This window comes from Passer domesticus, chromosome 7 (assembly GCF_036417665.1).
Source record: "Passer domesticus isolate bPasDom1 chromosome 7, bPasDom1.hap1, whole genome shotgun sequence".
NCBI lineage: Eukaryota > Metazoa > Chordata > Aves > Passeriformes > Passeridae > Passer > Passer domesticus.
In genome coordinates this window covers 6,108,401-6,128,433 of record NC_087480.1, presented here as the reverse complement: position 1 = coordinate 6,128,433, position 20,033 = coordinate 6,108,401, and the positions used below count along the sequence as shown (strand labels likewise).

The 20,033-nt window shown below is 53.0% G+C and overlaps 1 protein-coding gene across 1 annotated transcript in view; it reads left to right on the top strand.

The window, feature by feature from the left end:
* Positions 1-20,033, top strand: part of AR (androgen receptor) — a 41,471-nt gene that overhangs the window by 4,244 nt on the left and 17,194 nt on the right. Inside the window, exon 2 of the mRNA XM_064426584.1 lies at positions 14,317-14,468. Within this exon, the coding sequence (XP_064282654.1) occupies positions 14,317-14,468 (152 nt within the window). The remainder of the gene's footprint in view (positions 1-14,316; positions 14,469-20,033) is intronic.

Below are 20,033 nucleotides of genomic sequence, written 5' to 3'. Positions count from 1 at the left end.
GACATTTTTAAGTGGCATTTGCTATTGCTGCTGTTACCTGGTGATGGTACTGGTTGGAATCCTGGTATTTTCTGGTTACATCTGCCTTTGGTTCCCTTCCCTGGTCTGGCTGTGGTCAGTTTGGTTCAGTGCCACGTGTTCATTCATCACCTGGCTCCATGGCTCTGTAATCGTTTCTGCTCTGTAATTGTGATAGGCTTACAGATAAAACCTGCAGTAATTCCTTCCTATGGAGGGAGGAGATAAGAATGGCAAAGAGATGGAGGAGTGAAGGGCAGCTGTTACACCGAGAGATGGAATGAGGCAGGAGGTCGTTCTCAGGGTTGCTCTCACTCCCAGTCTGTGCCCAGCAGCAGCTGCTCTGGCATCCCAGTCCCAGGAGGGCTCTGGGACCCCCAGCACTGCACTGGCAGAACTCCAAAGCCCTTGGGAAGGGCTGACCCTCCGTCTGCTGTTGTCAGTGTGACCTTTCTGCTCTGGCAATTGGCCATAGGATGTAAATATTTCTTTGAAGACAAGAGGAGCATGGCAGAACATCATGTGGGCAGCTGGTCCCTTTGGCCCCTACAGACACATGGACAGGGAGCCTCTGGTGGCCAGGGGAGCTGGGGGTGTGCTAAAGCTTGTTGTCAGTTCCTGATAAATGGAGAAAAGATAAACACATTTCTTCCTCATCACCTCTCGCCCTTTCCTTGCTCAGACACAGGAAGGCTGTGATATCCAGCTGGAGCTGGAATGGAGCTCAGGGCTTGGCTGGATGTGAGCTGGCATGATAGCAGGCTGTGGCAGGGTGCAAGTCTGTCATGGCTGAAGCTGAGGTTGTGAAATGAGCGATCCATGGGGGCTGGGTAGCTGGAGCTGCAGGGATGTTGGAGCTGTGCTCAGCAAGGAGAGCCCCTCAGGACTGGGGGAGCAGCAAGGCGGGCGCTGCGCTGGAGCACGGCACTGTGGCTCCTTTTCCTCACTCCTGGGCATACATCAAATCTCATAAAATGGTCTCCTCATTTTCCCCTCCCTCCTCTGTCTGTCCCTCCATCTCTTCCCTGCTCTCCTGTGCTCCAGCTCTCCCTTACCACTGGGAAGAGGAGATGGATCACCTGCCAGGGGCTGGGCAGACATGTAGGGTGTCCCTGTGGGACCTCCCTCGCTGCTCCGAGGGTACACAGCGTCTCTTTGCCTCTTCCCTGCTCAAATGCAGACCTTGCCCCCTCTTCCTCTAGACTTTCCCATCCTATTTTCCAAATGTCTTGTGCTTTTGATCTCTTACACCTTCTGGAAGCTGCTTTCACAGTCTTGTGCTTGGTATCGGCAGTGGGTATTCCACCCTGGTTCCTCTCAAGTGCTGGCTGCAGTATAAGACAGGCTTTATGTGGCACTTGGTATTGGAAGCAGCAGCTGCAAATCAGAAAATTTTGGCAAAGAAGCAATCCACAGAAAGCTTTCAGAGTGTTGGGTTGGAGTCACACAGGTATTTTGTGTGTTTTCCCGAGGCTTCAGGGCTGCTGATGATCTGCTCATGGCAGCTTTTCTCCTGCTTATGCGGCTTTTACATTCTGCCTGCTGTTTACAGATTCCCTATTGCACAGGTGTTTATCCACTGAACAGATGAGCACCACTCCCTGCAGCCAGTCTGGCATAACCATTGGTTTTCCTCCTAGGAGAACTTCATTCCAGACTGAGAGCCAGTTAACAATGGGAAGTGCTCTGGTGCTGCTTTTGAGCGTGTCAAAATACTGATTTGGAACAGGAGCGTGTGTTTGGTAGCCCAGGGGACAGGAGTCAGGATTCCCTCTGCAGAGATGGGTTTGTCCCCCAGGACAAGATCCCTGCCATGGGCACAGGTACCAGGGGATGGGCATCAGTGGGTGCTGGAGTTGGGATTGTGTCCCCGAGGCACGGAGCCTGCAATTCCTGGAAGTCGCTGCCTCTGTGCCCTTTCTCAGGGCGAGGAAGGTGTGGGACAGTCCCGGCCAGAATGAAAGCAGAAACACTGTAGCGAGGCAGCCAGTGTGAGCGGCATCCAAGGGGCATGCCAGCTGCCCACGCCCGAGCAGGACCCTCCAAGGCCACGCCGGGCTCCAGCAGGGACAAGAGCCCGCTCTGTGTCCGTGCCAGGGGTCACCCCCGGGCCCCCGCGGCTGCATCGCGGATGGGCACGGGAGGAGCAGGTCACAAGTCAGTCTCTGCATGGCAAGGGGAGCACGCTCCTGAGCTGGGAGGAAAGCTGGAAACACCGCCATGTGTTGTGGGAAGAAATCACAAAATTCCCCAAAATATTGGAAGTCTCGTAGTCGTGTTTTGACATGATGAAAACAATTTCATTACATGGGGTTAAGAACAATTTGTAGTAGAGAGCAGTGGCTCAGTTCTTTGTGTTTTTCTATCATTCCCATGAATTCCTCTCTTGGCACGGACCTTCATTCATATTTTATAAATTGATTGTTGGAAGGTGGCTGTCCCACTTTGCCAGTTCTTCATTGCCAGTTGCTGTCTAGACTTGGAGCACTCACTGAAGCCTGCTGGGTTGGTGTTTGCAGTGGATACTTTTGCTAACGATTGTGGACTAAAATTACAAAAGAAAGAAATTGTATTTATTTTATCATCATGAGAACATTTAAAATTTATCAAATGAGTGTTTACTGAAAGAAAACTATTCAGTGGGAGACTTTCTATGACTTCTAGTAAAAACTGTTTGTTTCTGAGAGCTGCCCTGGTACATCCCAGAGATCTGTGCAGCTGGGGATGGCTCTGGAACATTAAAAATGTATAGGAAAAATGAAGATTCTTCCTTGCACAACTCCTCAGCCTCATTACTTTGTGCACGTTAATTTTCTTTTTGGAAGATTTTCTGCAGAAGGCACGTCTGCACCTCAGACTGATGCAAAGCAAGTGCCACAAAGCCATCATGGACAGCCTGGGCCAGCTGGGGAGGGCAGCTTGGTGCCACCATGTGCATGTAGTGACGTGGCACAGGGGGCACAGGCACCTCCTGTTGGGGTCATCATTGGGTAAGATGTGGGCATTGACCAGAGTGACCTGCTCTCACCCTGGATGAACCTAGCTCTGCACCAAGTTCATAGGAAAACAGCAATGGCAACACTTCCTGTGGGGGGAGTGGATCCTTTCCTGCTCTTTCTTTTCCTCCAGGGATCCAGCACACACAGGAGGCAGATGTCCCATCTCTTGTTGTAGCAGAGCACTTCTGCCTGGTAAACAATTAGGAAGCAGATGTGGTCACATCACCTCTTAGTGGGTGGCCGTGCAGGCATGCCCAGTGGTGGCCTTGGCAGTGGCTGGTGGCCCTGGTACCGACCACTGCTGCACACTGTGGGGACCAGAGCCAGCCCTGTTTGTTAACAGTGGTATGAGGGAGCTCATTGAAATGAAAAGGAACTGGCCCAGTTGTCATGGCAAAGACTTGTGACGGAGGTTCTCCATCCATATTCTCTCTCTGTTACCACTGCTGCCTGCCGTCCCTGATCTGCCTGTGCTACTCATCCATGCCACCCACCCTTGATCCCCTGCCTGCTCCGGGTGAGACCTCCTTGTCAGGGAGTCCAGCCCACCCTGGCCAGGCACCTGCAGTGGGCAGTGCTCGTGGGCACTGCGGCATGTGCCTGTGCTTTGTTCTGCTTTAAATCCATTGCAACCCTGATTCTTCTCGCCAGCGTTTTTAGGTGAGATTCAAAGTCTCCTCTAACAGTAATAAAAACACTCCCAGCAGTTGGACTTTACTGCTGAAGATCTCGGGAGCAGCGGTTCATTCAGCCTCCAGGCAAGTGTGGGAGAGGGAATTGTCCCTTTTCTGCAGGCTGAGGTCTGACAGCAGCCCCGTGCTGTGTGAGTGCCCCGGCTCAGCGCTGGGGTCCCGCGGGGCCGTGCTGGCTTTGTGCCACCTACCAGGGACCATCCTGCAGCAGCGTGCTGGACTTTGGGCCCCATCCATGGCCCCGTTCACCTGCGCTGGCCCCAGAGCCCCGTCCAGCCCCCGGGACGGTGTTTGCAGGACAGGGTTACGGGAGTGCAGCCTCGGCAGCTCTCCCCGGGGAGCTGCGAGGCTCGGCGTGCCGCGGGTCAGCGTGGCTCAGCTGCTCTCATGGTGCTGCCTGCTCCCCGCTCAGCCTGAACAGAGGCCAGAGAGAGCAAGGTCACCCGCTGTGTGACACTCCCCAGCCCCCGCCCGGGGACGCCTCTGCAAATGGTGACAGCGAAGTCAGGTGCTGACACGTCCTCAGGAGTGGTGGGATTGGGCTCTAGGGACACAGACCTCAGATTAAGTGATTTGCAGTAATAGAAATAATCTTAAAAGTATATGCCAGTTGCCCAGGTATTTATAGCTTCTGCCCTTTTCCCAGGCCACCAGGCAGCTCGGGTGTCCACAGGGCTGGATTACACCCGTGCTTTCCACAGGTGTCCTGGTGGCTTCCCTGTGCCATCCAAAGGAGAAGAGAGCCCATCCTAATAAGTAAATAATGATTCCTGGGATGAGCCCCTGTTTCCCTGAAGGGGCCAGTCTGCTGTGTTGCCTGTCTGGGGCTGGGTGGACCATGCTGAGCACCTTGTGACAGGCAAGGCAGCTGTCACTTCCCAAACAGCTCTAGGGGCAAAAGAGATGGCTTAAATCAGGATGGGAGAGTCAGTGCAGAACCACCAATGCTGGGACACTGACAGTGCTGGCCCAGACACCCTTGGCTTGGGGAGGGGGTGCTGTGAGCAGCCTTAGCCAGGGCAAGCAGCTGGGCACAGGCATATTTACCATTTGGTGTGTCTGCCCTGAGATCTGGGTGCTCCTGGGACACTTTTGGGGTGTGCCTGGGCTGGCAGAGCAGCTTCATGCAGAGCTCCAGCCGCCCCTCATGCACTGAGCATGGCAGCATGCTTTCATGTCTGTAGCCAGGTGTCTGTGACAGGCACTGCTGGGGGGATGTCCTGGCTGCTGGCTGCCCGTTCCAGCTCTTGCTGGAGCCTGGGGAGTCTGGTCATAGACTCAGGGAATGGTTTTTTTGGAAGGGGCATTAAAGCCCATTTCACTGCACTCCCACTACACCATGTTGCTCCTGCCTGGCTTTGTCACCTAAGGATGGGTGGTGCATTCTGGTGGGTGACCTGTCCCACTGCACCAATCTGCTCCAGCAGGGACTAGACATGGGCTGGCTGTAGCCAGTGGCTTTGGGAGGAACCTCAGGGCAAATCCTTCTGTGTTACAGCAGCATCTTCACCTTCCAGACCCCCCATCCTGCTGAGTGCTTCTGGAATTGCTGCCAGCAGGACCAATCCCTACAAATGCCAGAGGGGAGGCTGCAGATCTCCAGAATACATTTACAGAGGATGTGTTCAGTCCCTGGGATGAGGTGGGGTTTGTTTCCTCTCCCTTGTGCTATCTCTGCCTGGGGATGGATGGAGGGGGCTTCTTGTCTCTCCCGAAAAGACACGACACTTCTTTCTCTGGTGTTTTCACCAGCCCTCAGCATTTTGGCTGCTGTTACAGATTTTAGCTGTGTTTGCTTCTTTGCCGGTTAGAAATGGCAGAAAAAAACCCGCTTTGACCTTGGCCTGTGTGCTGAGAACAGAGCCCAGGCACAAGTTTCTGTATCACAAATTTCCTCGTGAAGGCTCCTGCCTCCTCCCCCTCGCGCCCGTCAGCAGAGCAGCATCTCCTGAGCTGCTGCTGGGAGGGCTGGGACGGGATATCTCGGCAGCTCCACTTTCCTCTTGGAAGAGAAACACGGGGAAGGAATTCTTGTGCTGATTGGGTTGATAGCTTTCATCTGGGAGGCGATGGGGTGCGTCAGCTGGAAAATGAAATCCCGCTGCAAAGAGAGCTCGGGTGATTTACTGTTTCTATTGAATCGTGTGTGTGCCTGTGCACATTGTGGATGTTCATCACCTTCCCATGAGCACCACACACAGATTCTGTGTGTGTTCTCTCCGGTATGAGGAACATCCCCAGCCCTCACCCTGGGGCCTGCAGAGTTCCCTCTGCACACATGTCCCTGGAGGGCAGGCACTGTGCCATGTGCTGCCCGCAGGAAGGAGAGGTGGCTGGAGCTCTGGGAGCCTCTGCAGGGAGCACAGGGCTTGGTGTGGAATCAGCATTGCTGCTTCTCCCTGCTCAGACACTGAGAACCAGCCCCCATCTCTCCTCCACTCCCTCTGCTGCTGTCTGGCAGTGCTCTGTGAGCAGGGCAGGGCTGGGGGACACGTGTCTGGAGCCATGGGTCTGGTGTGGGCTGTAATCCCCGTGGGCTGGCTCTGGGCATTGTCCCTGTGCATGCTTCTGTGCTCCAGGACATGTGACATCGTCCCCATGAACTCAGCCTTTCGTTTTCCTGGCTTCTCCGTAATTGGCTTTGTTTTCACGTGTTCCCTGCAGTCAAAAAGTCTTTTCCCTGATAATAGGATCTTCCCCTTACAAAGAAATCTGTTACTTCCCAGTCTGCTCCCCAGTCCCCTGGAGCATCTTTAAATGGTTAGAAAAACAATAGCAGGACAGAGACTTTTTCCCTTTCTTGTTTACAGCACAGCCTGTGCCAAATGCCGGGTCCTTGGTTCTGGGCTGTGTTGGGGGTGGTTTGAAGAGGGAGCAGAGCACAGTTCTGGGAAGCCTGCAGGGCAGAACATCCCACTGGGGCCGTGCTGAGGCTGGGCAGAGCTGAGCTGAGATGGGAGCTGAGGTTCCGGGGGACAGCTGTTCTCTTCTTGTTCAGTTCACCTTCCCTTTTGCCACGTGGGTGCTTAAAACCTTGGATTATAGCCTGAGTTGAAGCAATTGTCATGTCAAGCAGGAAGAAAGTGGCAGCCTGGGGTTAGCAGGGCAGCTGGCCAGTCCATCTGCCCTCGATTGCAGTTAGTGGAGGGGGCTCAGTGTGTCCTGCAGGATCTCCTGTGGGGATCTGTTAACTCCTGGCCACGCTGTGCCCTCCTGCTATGCCCTTGCCCTGCTATCCAGCGCTGGGGTCAAGGCGGGTGCGCAGCCACTGCGGCTGCGGCGTGTCCTGAGATGACTATCTCACTGCTCACTCACAGAGACTCGGGAGAACACTCTCAAGGCTGGGAGGCCTAAAATTAGATGTGGCATCTGTGTTTTGGTTTGCAGGCGGGCTTGAAAGAAAACGATTCTTGGCTGCTTTCGTTCCTCGCCTGCTTGGAAGAGCACGGGCAAGGGGTACTGGGCAGGGCTTTGGTCCCTGGTGTGCCACGGCTCTCTCTGGACATGGCTGCTCAGCAGGGCCAGTCAGAACTCCAGTGTGGCTCTGTGGTAGCTGGAGGACCACCCATGCCCACAGGTCCCTGGAGGCAGCCATGTGCAGAGGTGCAGGCTCTGCTCTCCGTATTTTCCTGGGAATGCTCTCAGCCCCCAAACCAGCAGGTCTGGCTGTCCCTGCCATGTCACTAAAAGTGCAAACTGGCATCAAAGCACTGTTTCCCAACCCATGCCGGTCTGGGATACCCTAGTTGTGCCACTGAAGTTGGTGTAGCTGTCCATCCATCGATCCATCCATCCATCATCCATCCATCCATCCATCCATCCATCCATCCATCCATCCATCCATCCATCAATCCAACCCTCATCTATCCAGCCATCATCCATCCATCCATCCATCCATCATCCATCCATCCATCCATCCATCATCCATCCATCCATCCATCCATCCATCCATCCATCCATCATCCATCCATCCATCCATCCATCCATCCATCCATCCATCCATCCATCATCCATCCCCCATCCATCCATCCATCCATCCATCCATCCATCCTTTATCCATCCATCCATCCATCCATCCATCCATCCATCCATCCATCCATCAATCCAACCCTCATCTATCCAGCCATCATCCATCCATCCATCATCCATCCATCCATCCATCCATCCATCATCCATCCATCCATCCATCCATCCATCCATCCATCCATCCATCCATCCTCCATCCATCCATCCATCCATCCATCCATCCATCCATCCATCCATCCATCCAAGCCCTGCAGAGGGGCCAGTCCCGCCCTGCTCCTGCCCCAATCCCTGTGCAGCTGCCAGCTGTGGGCAGCTGGGAGCCGTGGGCATGCCAGGAAGGCCGGGCTGGAGAGCCGGAGGGATTGGTGGGTGTCAGCCAATGGCTGTGAGTTGCTGGGGAATTTGCCTCTCTGTTGCCTGTTCTGCTGAAACTGGGGCTAAGAGTTGCAGGGAGACCTGGCACTAAAGATGTGAAACCTTCATTATAATTAGTGTGTTTATGTCGGGGATGAGTCACAGCACGATCCGCTTGGAGGACGCGGCGGGAAGATGATAGTGTTGCACAAGTCGTGAAGTCTCCTCTAGAAACTCTGTGCTTTGCCAGCAGAGCTGAAGGGAAGTTCTGCAGATAGAGCCTCTATCCACTCCCAGACATAATAAGGCAAAGGATTTTTCTGTCCCTGCAGTTTTGTCTCTGCAAAGGTTTGGTCTTGATAGAAAGGTGCCTAAAAATAACCCAGTCCTGCTGGGAAGTTGTGGGACTGGCGCTGCAGTGCCTCTGCAGTGATCCCCCACTGCAAGAGGGGTGGAGGGGGGCTGCTCCCCGAGATGGGGGGACTCTGCTCGTTGCTCCCATGCCTGTGCACCCCAGGGCAGGGTGCTGGCTCGGGCCATGTGCCTCCCCAGCTGGGTGCCAGATCCGTGGTATTCGCGGTCTCCTCATGTTTCCATGCCAGCTCCTGCCCTTGTTGCTGACTGTTTTTGCCTTGTGCTTCCTCCAGTGAAGAAATGAAAATGCAGAATTTGCAGCATTGGTTTCCTTAGCAATAATTCCACTGCCAAAGGAAGAGGGGAAAATATTTTGTGTTTTAAATATCTGAGTCTGGGAATGAATCCTGGCATCCCTCAGCAGCCCAGCTGGGAGCCGACCACTGACCTCTGGCCATCAGCACAACTTGATCCTTGTTGCCAAATTAAATTCCAGATACATTTGGAGTTCCTTGAGACACTGATTGGAATCGTTCTGGGGTTTCTCATGGTAGCCCTGTACCAGATGCTGTGGTTAGCTGGGGGTGCTGGGGGACCACGGTGGCCTTGGGGACCACATGGCCACTTCACCTGAGGTGCTGTGCCCCGTGGCTGGACACTGGTACCGTGTTCTGTTCCTCTGGAGATCTGCCTGGCACACCAGCTGTGAGAAAAGGCACTGAGAACTCACATCCCCTCTTCCAGAGCATTTTGTAAGCATCACTGCACTTCATTTTGGAAGAAGGAAATGTAATAAGTTCTCCTGCAGGTGAAGATGTTGGTATGTGGCACCACAAGTCTGTACCCTGGAGGCTTTCCTGGGAGCTGTAAGCCTCTACCTGCATCTGGCATCACGGCAGTGTCTCTTGGAGCATGAAATATATGTATCAAGTGTCTCATTATTTGTGATTTTCTTTACAGGCACATTTTCTTTTTGTGAGTAGAGGAGATGGATTTGAAAATGGAAGATTATGGTGTGGCTTAAACTAACTGCATAAATATCAGTGAGGACAGAGTGTTTCCTTGGAAAATAAGTAGGGTTCTCTGTGCAACAAGGATGCCAAGGTCCTGTCCTTGGTGACTCCAGGTGACTCTGCAGTCACCAGGAGGATACAGTGTAGGGCTCTGGTGGCCTCGGGGGTGCTCCTCAGGGCTGCAGCCTGCCTGCAGCCTTGCTGCTCCTTGTTTGCTTTTCTGTCCCCTTTGTGCTCTGAAATCAGGTGAGTTCCCATCTGAAGTGACCTTGCAGTGTGCTTTTGCCATCTCTTCTCATAAGGTATCTGCTCTGTCTGGGGGATCAACTGTTCCATCTTCTCTGAGCTGATTTATTTAAGCTGCTCCCTGAGCCTCTGGATGGACACCAGGCTCTGAGGCAGAAGTTTTGGTGTGGGCTGTACCAAATGCAGGCAGCAGCCTCTGCTGTGGCCACCAGTGAGGTGCAGAGACTGCAGGGTGGCTTCTCCCAGGTTTTGCATCCCAGGTGTGGCAAACCTGCCACCTTTCACCTTTGTAAGCTCATTTTCTGCTTCTTCCTTGTGAAGATTGGAAGGTGGGAGCCCAGGATGGCCATTAGGTGAGGGGACTCCCTGGCAGGCTGGGTGATGTGCACCGCCTCAGCGGGTCAGGTGGCAGGCTGGGGCTGTCCCCTGAGTGCAGGGACAAACAGTGGCTGGGTCCATGCAGCTCCAGGGCTGGAGCAGCCTGCATGCACTGCAGAGGGGCACAGCAGAGAAAAGGGCTGGGAGTGGCGGGGCTTCAGCTGCAGTGGGGATGCACTGTGTGAAAAACAAACTGTCCAAATAAGGAAACAGTGTTTGAAAACAAAAAACTACGGTTTAATTTGGGGATTTGAGAAGGGATTTGTGCAGCTGTGCCTGTGGAAGCTTTGTGTGCCCCTGGGGCTGGGAGGCAGTGCCAGGGCTGGAGAGCCAAGGCTGCTCCTGTGAGTTGCTGGTGGAAGGGCATTTGCTTTCTCTGAGGTGTGCTCCTCCTGGCAGCCTGCACTGCTGGGATGCTTGGAAAACCCATTGTCATCTGCTAATATTTATTTAAATCCGGTGAGGATCCTGTTCCTGTGTGTGTTTGGCAGGCCTGGGGCTCATGCTGCACCCTGCTCTGCTCTCAGATGCTGTCGTGCCTCTGCTGCCATCGCACACAAAAGCAAGGCATGAGCAGACTGGAAAATACTCAAGGCTATTTAGCAGAAAGGACATGAATTAGTGTACAAAGCTGCATGTTTATAGATTAAATGGCTGAAAGCATTTTAACAGATGAATGCTTTAAAGTTTCTGTGCAGGCCTTGGATGAGTGTGATGTGGTGGCTGTGAGTGCAGGCTTGGCTCAGCTCTGGCTGGAGCCAGCAGCAGCCAAATGACAGTGCAAGGGGACACGAGGATGTGCCCAAAGTGAGCAGTCGTGCCCTTTGCTGAGCATGGGTCTGGCCTTCTGATAGGAGTCACAGAACTCCATCCAGGCATGAGCACCACAGCTGCACTGAGAGGAAGCCAATTAAATTTAATATTGCATTAGAGAGTGTCAGGCACAGGTAATGCTGTTTTAAAGGCAGAAATTCCCCCTGATAGCATCAGAGTGTCCCAGAAATGACAATACTTGAAATGGCTGGGTAGGGTTCTGTGTCACCCGAGTTCATGTGTGAGTGCTGGCTCAGTTCTGAGCTCAGCATCCTCCTGAGCAGCTGAATTTGTGAGTGAGTGCTGGTTCACTTCTGAACACCCTCCTGAGCATCACAGATGTGCAGGTTTTGGACACGGCATGATGGAGATGCAAAACCCCTTTCCTCAGGGAGATGGGACCAGGGCACTCTGCTCTGGGGTTCCTGAGTGGGATGAGCTGGGGGTGTGTGGCAGCTGCCATAATTTTGTCCTGGTCTGGCTTAGGGGTGGGAAGTCATGGCAAGGGGGCAGTTGTGCCACGTCTCCTTTCGAGCAGCCTGTGCCAGCTGGTGCTGAGATGGAAACTTCCTTTGTGGATCAGGAGAAGTGGCTGGCTCCTCTTTTACCAATGCCTGCTCTTGGCTTTCTGGGGCTGTTGTGAAATGTGGCTGCTTGGTGAAATTTAACTAATAACAAACAAATGCTTCATCACATGATAGTTCCTACTCCCCAGAAATATTTGCGTGCGAGGGGAGCTCAGCGAATCCTCCATTTCCTTACAGAACCCTTCTGAAACAAGAGTAAAACTCATCCTGGAGCTGTAGCAGAGATACCGAGGCTGTTTTTCCCTGCCCCCAAAAGCCACCCAGCTCCTTTGGGACAGCCACGACCTTGGCCTTGGGGTGTGTGCTGGCTCTGCCGCCGTCGCCGCGTCCCGGTTGTGTCTGCCCCGGCCGCTATCGCCTGCTTTGGGCTCTGCAGAGGGGTGACACTTGCCACACATTGTCCCAACTGAGAGCCCCCTGCAGTTGTTTTGGTCTGACCTGAGCACTCTTGTGGCTCTGTGGGCCAGCACAGCCCCATGGAGTACAAATTCCAGCCGGAGGAAAGCTTTGGAGCTGCTGGCGGTGAGGTGGATGCTGTGCCACCCCTCGTGTCCCTCCTGTGCCTTCAGTGCTGGTGAGGGGCTGTGCACTGGCACCTGGGGCTGTGCCCAGAGCACTGCCAGCCCTGCAGCTCCTCCAGGCACCTCTTTGGCTCATTGGCCCGTGTTATGTATTACCTGCACGTTTTGAGAGCACCCTGTAAATGTCCCTTGGAAACTGGAAAATGGATCGTTAAGGGAACCATTAGCATAGCTCATTCTGAGTTGCTAGAACATTTTTACATTATGTTTTTCTTGCAATTCTCTCTCTAAAAATAAGAAAAGGGAAACTGGCGTTGTTTTAAAGTCAAGGGCATTCCTGGGCAGATGCTTCAGCTCTGGGCAGTGGCTGCTGGCAGGGAACAACATTGATGCTGCAGGGCCTGTGGTAGAACCATTCCCCACCTGCCTAAACACCATGTCCTGCCCCTTGGGGTGTGGGGCTGTGCACACCTGCCAAGCCTGTCCCACGGCCAGGAATCACCCTCCATGTCAGGCAGTGTCCTCCAGTCTCCATCTGTTGGTGGCAGTGGGGACAAGGGTGGCTGAGCACGGAGGGGTGTGTGGGGAGCCCTGCCCAGCCCCGTCCCTGGCAGGGGCACACGTATGGGGTACTCTGGATGCACACCTGCTGGAAGGTGTTTCTGTACTCGCACAAATCTCTCCATGCATGAACAGCTCTTTAAAAGCTGTTTCAGAAGCCACTCAATTGCAAACCTGCTTTGCAGTTTCAGATAATTGATCCTCAAAAACACCCCAGGGTCCTCTGGGAGTCCCGTGTCTGTTGTCACGACTCCTGCTGTGAGAGGCCCTGCTGCTCGTGGCACACAGTGCTGAGCGTGGGGAGACAGAGGGGAAGCCTGATGGAAACAGGGAAATGAGCACTGCTGGATTTCTGACTGCACAGAGACGAGCAAAGAGGTGTTGGGTCATTAGCAGGAAGGGCTGTTCTGTGTGAACCTAAAACACTGCATAAATAAGACATTTTTAGCCAGGCTTTTGTGTGTGCTGCTGGTATTCCTCAGCAGGGTCTGCTCTCCAGCAGCCCCCCTCACCCAGTGCCAGGGCTCAGGGGCACATGGGGGGATGTGGGAGCACCCTGAGGTGGTGGTGGGATCACACACAGGTGGCATTGCACATAAGACAAGAAAGGAACATGTTGGTTGCAACAGGACTTGACTGTGGCAGGCACAGTGCAGCCAACTGTGTCTCCTCCATTTAATCAGTAATTCCAGAAAAGCCTTGGGAATGGAGATGGTTGGGGAAGGGTGGTTGAGCTGCAGCTACAGATCAGTCACTGACTGCTCCTGTTAAAGAGATGAGGAATCACTCAAAAGGTTTCTGCCATAAGAACTGAGGATGAAATTGCTGCTCCAGTTACTGACCTGAAACTGAGGTGGGATCTGCACAGCTCCCAAGTGAGGACAGTGGGGCTTTTCTGGGCATAAAGGTTTTTTCAAGAAGTCCCATCTTTGTCAGGCTCACTGCTGATGTAACCTGATTTCTCAGAGCTCACCTGCGAGCAATAAACAATGCCAAAAATGAAAGGGAGTCTAATTTAACCCAAAAGTTGCAGTGACTTGCAGACTGTTAAAAGATAATTGCCTCATTCAGTGGTTGCAGATAATGAGTTCTGGTAATTAACTCAACGTGCTGGTGCTTCCCAAACTGCCTGGACATGTTGGCTCCTGATTTGGACAAGCCCCTCTCCTCCTGCCATGCCCTCTGGAAAAGCAGTTTCTCCATGGATCTGATCACACAGATCAGGTCAGGCTGGGGAGGGGACAGTACAGCTGAGAGAGGAGAATCTGGGTGTGTGGAATGGTGAGGTGTTGGAGAAGGGGAGTCAGGGGGGGGACATCCTGGCATGGTGGTTAACGTGGCATCAAGTGGCTGGCAGTGCTGTGCTCTGCCTTCTTTGGTGTGTGAGCTTCATTGCTGAAGCCAAAATTCCATGAGCACTGCAGCAGCCAGTCCCAGTCGCCTTCTGTCCCGAAGCTGTGCTGTCACTGTGTCACTGTCACTGTGTCACTGTCACTGTGTCACTGTCACTGTGTCGCTGTCACTGTACTTTGTCACACTTTGTCACACGCTGCAGTGGGGCACTGTCAGCTGGGGCACCCAGCAGGGTCCTGCATGGTCAGGGCCAGGCTTGGCTCAGTTGTTGCTCACCCTCTTGCTGCTCTGAGCTTGGCTGATCCATCACTGCAGTCTGGCTTTGCCGTGACCCTGCTCCCACGGCTTGTCCTGAGCGCGTTTGCTGACCCTTCTCTTGCTCTCCCTGGTTGATGCTGCAGGTTGGAGCCTGGCCGTGACCATGTCCTGCCCATTGACTATTACTTCCCACCTCAGAAGACCTGTCTGATCTGTGGAGATGAAGCATCTGGGTGCCACTACGGAGCCCTGACATGTGGGAGCTGCAAAGTGTTCTTCAAACGGGCAGCTGAAGGTAAGGGGACGGGAGAGGGAAAGTCACTGCCCCACTCTGGGGGCATTCTAAGATTTCTTAAACCAGGAAAGGAGAAAAATCAAGGATAAACTGATTTTTCTCTCCGGTGTTTGTCATTTCAGTTTACAGATTGCTCTCAAAAAGTAGCCAAACCAGTTTGCCAAAATATAATTCTTTCCAGTGGCATTGAGCAATCTCTGAGAAGGTGTCTCTGCCATGGCAGGGGTGTGGACCAAGATGGTCTTTAAGGTCCCTTCCAGCCCAAATGTTTCTGTGTTCCATGATTATCTTAGTGACCTGGTGAGAGCCTGGAGCAGTCAGTTCCTGCTTCTCTTCTTGACTCTCCAGAGTGCTTTAAGCTCCCATCAGCCCACCTGCAGTCTCAGATGCACAACTGGTGTTCAGGGGAGGCTTTCCTCTCCTGCAGCCCTTCCAGAGGGTCCCTTCTGTGACAGCCCATGAAACAGCACAGCCCTCTGTCCATCAGGAGCCCTGCTCTGGCCCTGGGGTCTGTGATCCTTCTCTCCAGCCCGTGAGAAAGCAACTCCTCCTTCATGTCCCTTTCCATAGGCTCTCCAGGGATAAGTGTAAACCCAAATGTTCCCTCTCAACAGCGAGGTCTTTGCACACCTTTCCTGGGGAATGAGCAGAAGCAGCCAGCCCAGCTGTTTCCCTAGGCTGTGCCTCAGCAAGGGCTGCTTTCTACCTGCAGTTCTTGGTGGCTCTTGGGCAGCAGTGAGAGTCTCTGCTGTGGGAGATGGACTGCCTGGCAATGTGACGTGCCTGTAGTCACTCAGGAGAGAGGAACCAACACAAGCCATCATTATTCCTTGGTGCTAACACAGTTGATGTGGGCACACCATTGGCAGCTGGTGTCACTGGCTGTGGTGTCCTCAGGAGTGGACTGGCAGCAAAAAGAGGATGGAGCTTCTGTCTCACCATGACCTTCCCCTGGGCCCAACCTCTCCTGTCTATAAGCATTCCCAGGCTAGGGCTGCTCACCTGCTGTTGTCAGAATGCTGCTTCTACATCCATTAGATCAATTATCATTATCCTGCCTCTTTTTGGAGTCACATTTCCCTCATTCCTCTGTGCCAGGAGCCAGCTTGTCAGTGCTGGTTCAGGGAAGAATAGGGGTTATGCCACAGGGGACATCAGTGTTGCCAAAAAGGGCAGTCAAATAATAGTTAACAAATTTTGCATATTTCTCCCAAGTAAATCATTTGCAGATCTGTCTCTGCTGCACACCAGCTCTGTGTCAAGCCAAGTGGGTTGGCTTGTGCAGCCAGAGTAAATAACAGATGCTTGTTTAAGTCAGCAAGTTATTGTTGATTTATAGTAAGTGGAGCCTTGGCTCCCAGTCAGATGCACTGCTGCTGCAGTGCCTGTGTCTGCGGGTGGGTGTGGGAGCTGTGCTGCCCTGGCACCAGGGTGGGCTCTGTCCTGTGCCTGACAGGGACCAGAGGTGCCCATGGGCAGGGGAGCAGCCTGGGCTGCTCTGAGGCACGTGCTGTGGAGCTGCTCCCTCTCCTGATTGTGCTATATAGATAAATATATATATTATATAATATATATATATAATTAATTTAAATGGTATTTATGTTTCTTCCTGGTTCTTCAGCCTCACAGTGTGGCAGAGGGTTGGGAGTGTTTGGTTGTGCTGGGATTGGGCAGCAGCCCTTTGTTTTTCCTGTTCTTTTCCATATGTGTATGCAGGGATTTGCAGGGGGCTGCCAAATTCATCTTATGCTGCCCTGAGGTACATGGCTAAGTCTTTATTTTGGGGAAGTGACAGTAAATTGTGCTCCTTTATAGGCACTGAATGCAGAGATGGCAGGTGGTGATTTCTGCTCTAACTTCTGGTGAGTTTCCAGACAGATCTCTTCCCTCTTAAAGCTGAGGAGCATTACTGAAAGCTGATATTTCAGCGCGTTCTCATGTTTTAAAGTCCATAAAATGCCTCTCAGAAAACCTTAGGTCGCCCTTGAAGACTTCACAGCAGTAGATCAAAATGCTTCCCCATGAGAAAAGAAACCTGTTACCTTCCTGGTGCTGGTGTCAAGCCACAGCCTTTAGTGGAGGGAGCAGCAGAGGGCTGTGACTGGAGCAGCACAAACAGCTTCTTGGAGGGGAGGGAAATAGCTGGGCTCATCATTTCCTTTTTATTATATTCCTCTGAGATAATAGTGAACTTATCTGGCAGGAGTTCAGGGATATTTAAGGAGGTTTTATAGACATGCACTGGCTTCTAAGGGGTGACAAAGGGAAAAGATTTTTTAAAAAAAAGGTTGTGACACTGATTCTTCTTCCCTTTGGACACATGGAGGAGTTTATGGGCAGGAGCAGGTTACCTCTGCTTTGATGGAACATTTGACAGATTTGAGGGGTTTCACAAGTTTAGGTTCAACTGCTTTTTCCAGAAAGATGCTGAAGAGTTAATAGAAAAGACAGGAATGTTGTCCTGTCTCGTTTTGCCAGCTCTCGTGATTCACAGACTCTCAAGATGTCCAGGCTGTGTCCAGGCCAGCCCTGAAGCACACCCCACAGACTGGTGGGCACTGCCTCACCTGCAGGGTCACCACCCTCGTTTGGTGAGCAAGCCCAGCCCTCCCTTGCTGTCACCAGCCCCGGCGTCCCAGCAGGGAGGGCTGGGTGTCACCAGGGTGCTGCCCACAAAGAGGGCTCCCCCTCCTCACCTGCTGAGCCAAAAGCTCATGCAGCTCAGCACAGAAGTTGTTTTTCCCTACAGGCAGCACACCTCTGGGTGTGGTGAGCATGGCTGGGGTGGGTTGAAGACATGGGAGTTCAGTCCTTGTGATGCCACCCTTGTCCCTGAAACAGAAAAATGCTTCAAGCAAGTCAGCTCCTGTGTCAGTTAGCATTCCAGGGGTTCCTGCTCTCCCATTCTGCCCAGGAGGGGGATCATTGTGTCTCTGCATGTATCCCTGGAGAGAAGCAGACCTTCCTTGTCCCTCTGAGGTTTCTGAGATCTGGTGGTGACCTTAGCCAGCCCAGAGCTGCCTCCACACAGCATTCCTGGCAGTGTAGGACTGGGATGCTTTGGGCTGTGCTCCTGATGGGGCTATCTTTAAATAGCAGAGAGCTAAATGAAAAAAAATAACACAGTATTTGGCAATTTTCCTAGCAGGCAGCTAGCCAGGCTGCTGTGCAGGCTGCTCTGAGTGCCTCCATCATTCTCCATATGGATTAGTGTTCTATGTTCTGACCTGCTGAGGATTAGCCTTACACCAGAGAGATGTCTCTGGGCCAACTCAACAGTTGCTTGCCAGATTTCAAGATGACACCAAGTTAAAGTAAACGTTTGCAAAGATCCTTGCCATGTTATAAAAAAACTTTATCCTCCTTCCCAGGCTGATGTGACATGCAAAGAAATTGAGTCTGCAGAAGATTCAGTGGTGCTGCAGCATCACGATGCTGCAGTGGTGGGTTTCTCATGACTCTTTGGGTGTTATTTGCCTTAAAATGTCATGGGGAGGACAAAAGATGGGACAACCAGAGCACAGGGAAAGCTCTGGCTGCTTTCCCCATGCTCACTGTAGCCATCTGGTAAATACAGAGGGCTGTTCAGGAAACCACTCTGCAAAGGTGGCTCAGTGCTGGCTCCTGGGAGCCTTGTGGCTGAGCCCTCTTGAGTTGTTGCATCACATGGGAAGGGTGCCAGCACCAAACCCACAGGTTCAGCTCTGGGCATGGCCCTGCTGGTGGCAGCTCCAAGGACCAGAGGCTTTCCAGGGGAGCTCTGGAGCCTCCATGGTTAATGAGACCCAGGGGAAGTTGCTTTCACAGAAAGCTTGGCCTTATCCTCCAGCTGTTAAAATTCAGTTTGTGTCCTGAAATATGAGGATCTCTGTCTTCCAAAAGGCATTTACTGGTTTTTCACATTTACAGTCGTATATCTTGCTCCAGATATTTGCAGAGGTTACTTTGTTGTGTGGAGGAGAAAGTTAGTCTGGGCACAACAGCTCGTGTGGCAACAGGATGTTAGTTAGATGATTCCTCTGGATTGAGCAACTCACCTCCATAAATCATTATTCTCAGTCAAGAAGAACTGCAGAGCAGTTCTTCCCCTTGGCTCCCAGTGTGTGCTCTGGTCCCAGGAGATGAGTGGGAGGGTTCAGAGGTGGTGGAAGTGTCTTTCTGCCTGGTGTGAGGGGGCCCAGGAGGGGCCCAGGGTGGGGGGACATTCCTGGCAGAGGGGACACGAGCACTGCAGTGTGCTCATGGTGGGGCTGCTGCAAAGATGCTCTCTTGGGGTGCCTGTGCTGGTCTGGAAAGCAGAGGGTGCTGGGTGTGACTTCCCCCTCACCTGTGCACATGTCAGACAGGACCTGGGCTCAGGGGAGGAGGTGAGGCTTCTCTGGGTGACATCTGCAGTGTCCTCAGCTGGGCAGTGGGGGAAGGACAGGCTGGGTGATGGGCCTTGCAAAGAGTGGGACCCCTGGGGAACACCCCAGAGTGGGTGTGAGGTTTGGATCTGTATGTTCAGGTTTGCAAAGCAAGAGCCTCTGCTTTGGAGTGACCTGAGAAAACATCTCTGTTGTTTGCAGGGAAGAAAAGGAAAACAAAGAGGCAGTTTCAGTGTTAAACTCTAGAGAAGGAAAACCAGCACATTTATCTTTAAATAAAGAACAGCTGATTGCAAATGTCTCACCTTGCTCTGGAATGAAGAGAGTGAATTGCCCTGAAATTAGAAACAGGTCTCTGTGTGTGAGAAGGGAAGGAACTTCCCTCCACTTCAGAGGAAGGAACTCATGCACGTTCCAGCCACCCTTCCCTGTTCTCCCACCTTTTAGAGCTGGTGGTTCCTTTCCTGGTGGTTAAGGGAAAATCTCTGCATCCCCAGGAATTAGGGTGAGGTGAGCTCAGCTCATTCTCACGCCCAGCAGCAGCACCATGACCAGCTGTGGCTGTTGGCTTCTCTTTTTGTCACCAGAGAACAGCACAAAGCAAACAGGGCTCACCTGTGCAGGCTCAGGCAGCAGAGAGCAGGTTCCTGCCCCGAGGAGCCTGTCCATGACCCATGGAGCTGGCTGGCCATCTCAGCAGTGTCACTGTACCGTGACCGTGGAGAGAGCTGCTGGCTGCAGCTCCCAGCCTGTGCTGCCTCCTCCAGCGTGCCTTGTTTGTGCCCCAGACCCCTCTGCCTGCCCTTGGCTCCTGGGAGAGGCTCCCTCTCCCTGTCCCTTCTCAGCAGTTGTGGAGCTGGGAGATGCTGCTGAGGAGCAGATGGGGAACAGCACAGTGGCCTCATGGAGCAAGGCCTGGGCTTGTACCAAACCTCATCCCTGCTCCCTCCCGTGGGTGCCCAGTGGGGATGAACGGGCTGGGGATGAGCCCACGTGCTGGGATCTGCCCAGAGCCTGGAGCTGAGCAGGGACTGGGATCCAGGGGACTGGGAATGTGGGGTGCTGCTCCTGACACTGCTGTGCCTGGTTCTGGAACACCCCTGGGGGGCTCAGGCAGCCAAATCTCCTTCCAGCTCTTCATTCCCCAGAAAGTAGGGCACCCGTTTGTGAGCACCTAAGAAGGTTGAGTGGAGCGAGT